At 35.4% G+C, this 7,290-nt stretch overlaps 2 protein-coding genes across 2 annotated transcripts in view; both read right to left on the reverse strand.

Moving 5' to 3' along the window:
• arhgef11 (Rho guanine nucleotide exchange factor (GEF) 11) overlaps positions 1-7,290 on the reverse strand; it is a 64,554-nt gene that overhangs the window by 36,186 nt on the left and 21,078 nt on the right. The gene's annotated exons all lie outside the window — the stretch shown is intronic.
• LOC107564157 (rho guanine nucleotide exchange factor 11-like) lies at positions 946-6,195 on the reverse strand. Its single transcript, XM_016249166.1, has 5 exons — positions 6,134-6,195; positions 5,816-6,019; positions 3,346-3,393; positions 3,119-3,267; positions 946-1,405 (listed from the first exon to the last, which is right to left on the reverse strand). Exons 1-5 carry the CDS (start codon positions 6,139-6,141, stop codon positions 1,362-1,364), a joined length of 453 nt encoding a protein of 150 aa, XP_016104652.1. The 5' UTR covers positions 6,142-6,195; the 3' UTR covers positions 946-1,361.

Genomic DNA, 7,290 nt, shown 5'->3' on the forward strand with positions numbered 1-7,290 from the left:
TATATATATATATATATATATATATAAGACAAGTTTGTACTATGTAGTTGCATCTTTTCTGCAAAGATATTTAACAAGTGATTTGTTTAACATTTCACAAATCATGTGCGGTGCACTTTATCAACTAGAGGGTTGATAAAGAAAAAAAGTTACTTGAATCATATTGTAGTTATATTTTCAAGTGGAAAAAAAATTAAATAAAATCGAGATTTAATTTTTTTGCCATATCGGCCCAGCCCTAGGTAAAAGGATATTACGATATCTAACAAAAAAGCACAAACTCCAGTGAAAGTTCAACATGTTTATGTGTCGAGGATAGAAAAGAAGAGAAACGTAGCTGGAGTAAAATCCTGTGATTTGCAATGTACAGCATAATTTATCTGTAACATGTTGGGTATTTTATCATTATAGGATAAGACAGTAACTATGTTTCCATTCAAAGTTGCAATATTTAACATGTATGTAAAAAACAATTAAAAAAATTGGAATATCACATACAACAAAGCTGGATATTTAACTTTACGTAAAACTGAAATATCGCATAAAACAAAATGTAACTTTTCGGAAAATATGGAATATCGAACATTAGCAAATAAAGCACTGAGCTCAAGAGACCAAATGTGTCACTCCTGGGAAACTGGTGCAACCTATCAACAACAAAAACAGAAGCTGGGCTCTTTTTTTCCTAATAATGAATGACTCAATGCAGACAAATCGAAACACGCTACAGTATCATGCATTAAGATGCGTGATGGGACAGGATTAAACAAAGCAGATAAAAATATTTCTTAAATGCACATTTTAAGATTTGATGTGCATCTTGGTGTTTTATTTTATTTTTAATATTTGCATAAAACACGTTGACGGAAACACAGCTAGTATAAAGTAGAATTAATTGCTGGTTACATTAACAAGCAACATTTGGAGAATTGTACCTGGGCTCCATGTAAAATGCACCAAAACCTGACAAGGGGCTGACAGTCTAATTTCCTCAAATCTGTCTTGAGTTTGTTCTCATCATGCCAAGTGACGTCAGGACGTGCATCTCAAAACAACCTAAGATTTGGGTTACAATTTCTTAAAATTGGTCCCGTTTTTCCATGTAGCCCATAAACACACTGAAGTCTGAGGCTCGAGGCTATCTGAGATCATAAATGACTTTGACTGGTATAGTTTTCAGAGATGTATCATCTTAAAACAAACGAAACATCTCCGGCATGTCTGGGATTGTCAGGAAGCTCATTTCTCCGGCCGGAGGAGAAACGCTGCTGATTACAGAGCCACAGAGCCTGACGGATCTGATGCTCGATAAGTGAAAAACTCTCCTATTTCACAGTTTAAGCTTCACCCTGGGCTGGTTATTAATTCCAGGAAGTCAGGCATTGAGATTTCACGCTGTACACATCTGTAAACAGCCAGTTAATATTCTTACTGACATATTTACACGCTTAATATCATTTAGTAAAGACGTTCAAGCATGTGACAGACACACAATCAGAGTATTAAACTGTTGTCAGTCGGTTTGGTGATTATTTCACTCAGATATTGACAACATAATGGGGGAATATTTATGTGAGGCACTAATTTAGAAGTGCTTTTGAATGCCTTTCAAACGTATAAGCGTAAAATGATGCTGAACACAGGCTTAATAAATTGTAAAATAAATGTTATAAATCAAATTACATTAATTCATAATAACATTATAAAACAAACAAGTTCTGGTCTCAGTAGAAGTACAGCCGTATCTGTAGCATGATGACCATTACCAAAGAAAATTATTTGGATGCATTTCTGAATTTTAAAAAATAAAATAAAATTTAATATTTTTTTCAGCAATGCCTTTATAACACAAATAAACAATGGAAATGTTTCAAAAGCAGAAACGTGCTAATCCAAATCAAACAATTCTGATGTATTCTCCTGACTTTTTAAAAAAGTAATTAAAATAAATGTTGCTCTGATTTTTGTTAAAGCATTTTATTAATTCTTCCTGAACAAGATGTTTTATTTGAGCCATAACCGTGTCTAAATCTGTCTTTTTTAGGTGGGAACAATTTTCTAGGTAGATGATCTTTTTTGATTTTCAGATTTTGTTCAAATCAGTTCTCCAGGTAAAATCATTTTAATGAAATAATCTTTCCATGTCTCATGCCATAAAATGCTGGATATTGTTAGCGATCTGGTAACACTTCATAGTAAGGTCCCATTGTTTAACACTAGTTAATGCATCAATATCAAATAACAATGAGCAATGCATTTGTTACGGTATCTTTGTTTATGTCAGTTAATAGAAATACATTTGTGCATTGTTAGTTTATGTTAGACAAGTGCCATTAACTAATATGAACTGATTCAACTTTTGATTTAAATGATGCATTAGTAATTAACTGAAGATTAATAAATGCTTTAGGAGTATTTTTATCGTTAGTTCATGCTAAGTAATGTAGTACTAACAAATGAAACCTCGTAAAATGCTACTAAAGCAATAAGCCCCAAGAAGCCGTGCTTTTTGCTTTTATAAAACGGTTATTCCATATATGTAGTAAGGTTTCACAAAATAAAACAGCAAATAAAGTGTAATGATATTAATAAAAACAGTATTCTTCCACCAAACAATGTAGTTCCTCAGAAACGGTTGTGGTTGCAGCAAAGTGCAACAGACAAACGTAAACAAAGGTGTATTTTACTAGAGTAATTTACAACAGCTTCGAACGCGGCTCAGCCAATCAGAATCAAGGACCGGAACTATCCGTTTAATAGTGATTTAATCTTACTCTCATGTTAATGGAACGTTTATGAATTATAAACTTGTATACTTTAAATCAGTGCATACTGTAGTATTTCACATTATAAGTGTCTAAAAATGAGCTGCAGTAACTGACGTCATGTTACAGATGCTGAACTGAACCTGAAATATTTATTTTAAAGCATTTTATATAAATATTTTATAAAAGCATTAATATTTATTTTAAAGCAGATGCTTAACTGGAAGCGCGTCGTTTCTGCACCACAAACAGCAACAAACAGTTTTCAAACAGGTTTCCAAATGGCCTGCCTTTGCTCAGGCAAACATATGTCATAAGATCTGACTTCAGTGTGTGCATGTGTAAGCGTGTACCGTAGATGACGGCCTGTCGGTCGATCTCCCGTGAGCTGAGTGATGCCAGAACGTGCGGCTCAACCGTCTCCTGCCAGTTCTGCGAGTCGATCACGTCCTCGTCCAGAGCCGGCGCGTCTGGTAACAGAGCCACCGGAGCGTCCAGCATCCTACAGACGGACAGCAGAGAATGAGACGCACGAGCAGAGACAGAGCAGAGCAGCAGAGCCAGAGCGAATAAACCTCACCTGCGCTGAGAGCGAGGCGTGTACGGCGGCGTCGGGTTCTCCAGCGATCTGAAATAACAATACAAATAAAGTTAGAAACTCAAAACAAAAGAAACTAAATTTAATGAATTTATTTATGGAAATGATCTATAATTTTTCTAGGGCTGCAACAACTAATAGATAAAACCGATAATGAAAATAGTGGTCGACCGATATATCGGCCGATATTTAGAATTTTTTTAACGGAGTGTCTATTTACACTAAGTGCAAATAGCCCGCCTTGTTGGCAGAGGTTATTTACAGTAGCTCCACCCACAAACGTGTGATAGGGATGGTCAACACTATAAAAGATGGCCGACAATCATCAGCTCCAGCGGCGTAGATGGTAAAGCGCATATCGTAGTCTTTTTGACACCATCGACCCTGGTTCAAATCCGCCTTTTACAGAACTTTTTTTTTCTCCCTTTTCAAATCCCATGTCACATCGGAAAGGCATTTATTTTCAATAAAAATTAAGAAAATAATCAAAAAGTTGAAAATAAAGTATCAGGTAGAGTTGGGGTAGGTGTAGGGATAGTTTTATTTTCCCAATAAGATTTCCCACTCAATACTGTTTTATAATGTACTACAATACTGAGGTGCAGATAATTGCCACTATTTGCAACAAGTAGTATACATAGCAGAAAATCCTGCTATTTTAACAATGTAAATAGAATCTATCGCTATCTGCACTTAGTGTAAATAGCATATTGTTAAAAATACTGCTATTTTCACTTAGTGTAAATGGAATCCATTGTTATTTACACTTAGTGCAAATAGCCGCTGCCTTTTTTTGAATATCGGCATCGGCCGATAAGTCTTTCCGTACGGCTGATGTTTTTCAAAACGGATTATGACACCACATCGTGCATTTGTGCTTCCTCTTTACTGAGACATGAAGCCAGCACCTGACAGACAGTAAAATTACCAATCGTCATTCACTTTCTAGTGTGATGCTACGTTGTGTTACATACAATAACACGCCGGCATGCAGCAAAATCTTATTCAAACGTACCGTGAGACATCAGATCCGCAGCACAGTATTATATCGGCTTCATATCGGCCAGATTGATTTCTCAATATTGGCACCGGCCATTAAAAATCCCATATCGGTCGACCACTAAATGAAAATAATCAACAACGAATGTCATTATCGATTGGTCGCGTCTTCCCAACGCGCACGCAAAACTTCTGCCAGTCGTGTCAAATGACTACAGTGAATAACGCATTTCTATGGATGAAATGCATCTAAAAATAGCAAATGAAACAGAGCTAGCTGCAGCGGGAAAGATGCATGATCCAAGCTGCCCGAAACATGAGAATGCTTTATTTTAAACTTCAAGCTAATGCATTAGCGTAATATTTAACACGGCTCGTCCTGTCAGGCGCTTTGACAGATGCATGTGTCGTTTAAGAGTGTGTGAGAAATGTTTCCTCGGCCATACACTGCATTTTACTGTAATACCCTTTTCTGTAAATGTTACATATTCACGTGAATGTTTCTATTTTGCATGAAGACTCGTCCATGTGCGTTAAACTTCAGACTTCACTGAACGAGCACCGGCATGCGTAAATATTAGTAATATTCAGGGCAATAATAGTAATTTTGCTGATATATCTGTTATTGGACGTTAAATTCAGGTTTAAAAGTCAATTGTGCGATTGAATATAAATGTAAGACGTTTCATACATTTACAGAATAAAGACACGACCGTAACACAGAGAATGTGTGTGTGTTCCTGCAGAACGTTCCTCTCATCAATACGGAGTTTGCATTTTTCTTTACCATTTTCATCATTATTATTTCCAATTTTAATTTAGGGAATTAAACTGTCCGTTTAAACTGTGCTTTATAACTCTTTTACACAAAGTGTAGCACAGAGATTTGTGACCCTGGACCACAAAACCAGTCATAAGGGTAAATGTTTCGAAATTGAGATCTGAGAGCTGAATAAATAATCTTCCCATTGATGTATGGTTTGTTAGGATCGGACAACATTTGGCCGAGATACAACTATTTGAAAATCTGGAATCTGAGGGTGCAAAAAAAAAATCTAAATATTGAGAAAATCATCTTTAAAGTTGTCCAAATTAAGTTCTTAGCAATGCATATTACTAATCAAAAATTAAGTTTTGATATATTTACAGTAGGAAAATTACAACATATCTTCATGGAACATGATCTTTACATAACATCCTAATGATTTTTGGCATGAAAGAAAAATCTATAATTTTGACCCATACAATGTATTGTTGGCTATTGCTACAAATATACCCCAGCGACTTAACACTGCTTTTGTGCTCCAGAGTCACATATATTAATCATACAGTGTGTGTTCATAGCATGCAGTTTGCACGTTTGTTTGAAGTACAGCATTGAGCAGGATGTGGAATAGTGTGTTTTGTCAATTTAAAAAAAAGAGGGTTTTTTTATGTGTCTGTGTGTTTGTACCGTGCCGAGCTGCTGGAGGCTGAAGACGAGGCGCTGTGATGTAACGGCCTCAGTCCCGGCCCCTCCCTCTCCTCACAGTCCTCCATGTCCACATCGCTACGGGAACGAGGGACAGACTCCGCCCCCGTCCCGCCTCCTCGCCGACGCCCCTCCCCCTGAGCCTTCAAAGACTCGCTACGAGCCAAACGCACCGATATGGTCGGACTGAGAAGGAGAATAAACAAATGCAATCAACATCAAATCATTAAAGCTGGAACGTCTTGTGAGAACCATCTAAAAGTGAAATATCCTGCTTATATAACATCTGCATGCTGTGACCTGTCCATGCTGTCCTCTCCAAAGCTGCTGGAAGACAACTGCTGTCCCTCACTGTCCCCTTCTTCAATTCTTCAATGGTTATTCTCAAACTGCTGAATGATGTTTCTCACGCTGCCAGGACGAACTATGGATATAAATAAAGACAAGCAGACAAGCCTCCTGCTCCATCTTTTTTCCATAACAGGTACAACACACTTCTGAATTGTGTAACATCAATGTTGTGAATATTTACAGCTCAATCTTAAAAGTGAACTAATATTGAGCTCTGAAAAAACACTATACAAATGCAATAATACAGTCAAATATATACAGGTTTTATGAAGGTAAATGTACAGATTTTTAAGACCGAGTAAAGAAATGTTAAGAAATAAATTAAATGGGACACAATGTGTCAATATGGTCTCTAAATGATTTTTCTGAAAAGCTGATGAAAATGAATTTAGTTTGATTAAAACAAGAACAACAACTTGTCAATGGGCTCAGAAAAACTTCATTCAAAGTCCTACTGACAGACATCTGTTCTTGTTTCAAGCATAGACTCACTTAATTGTGTTCATTTTCTCAGAAAACAAGCATTTATATTTTCATCATTTTTTGTCTCAAGCAAAGCAAATGTGTCTTGATTTAAGGCTGTTTGGATATTTGCATTGGGAAATAAAAGACAAAACACTGAGGAAGATATTTTTTTGCAATGTATACAACATTTAATGCCATGACAATGCATTTAAGACTTTCTGCTCCGATTTAAGCCCTTTTAAAGCCTTAATTTGTGGAAGGACGAATTTAGTGTTAAGAACTTTTTAAGACCTGCAAAAACCATGTTTATTAAAAGTAATAATAATAAATAATAATATTAAACAATAATATATATATATATATATATATATATATATACTAAAAAAATACATTGATATAAATAAAAATAATATAATTTATAAATAACAAATTATTATTGTTATTATTAAACTAAAAGACAGGAAAGACATGCAAAACCCCTGTATATAAAGAAAAAAAAAAGAAAAAAAAAGTATATATATATATATATACAGTGGGTACGGAAAGTATTCAGACCCCCTTACATTTTTCCCTCTTTGTTATATTGCAGCCATTTGCTAAAATCATTTAAGTTATTTTTTTTTCCTCATTAATGTACACAC

Source organism: Sinocyclocheilus grahami, unplaced genomic scaffold (assembly GCF_001515645.1).
Source record: "Sinocyclocheilus grahami isolate Dianchi unplaced genomic scaffold, SAMN03320097.WGS_v1.1 scaffold914.1, whole genome shotgun sequence".
NCBI lineage: Eukaryota > Metazoa > Chordata > Actinopteri > Cypriniformes > Cyprinidae > Sinocyclocheilus > Sinocyclocheilus grahami.

Bases quoted from the DNA above. Each gene is read 5' to 3' on its own strand.
- LOC107564157 (XM_016249166.1), bottom strand. The intron at 3,268-3,345 runs GTGAGGTTTATT...GTCCGTCTGTAG, and splicing joins ACGCCTCGCTCTCAGCGCAG to GATGCTGGACGCTCCGGTGG. The intron at 1,406-3,118 runs GTACACGCTTAC...GGCTGTTTACAG, and splicing joins CCGACAGGCCGTCATCTACG to ATGTGTACAGCGTGAAATCT.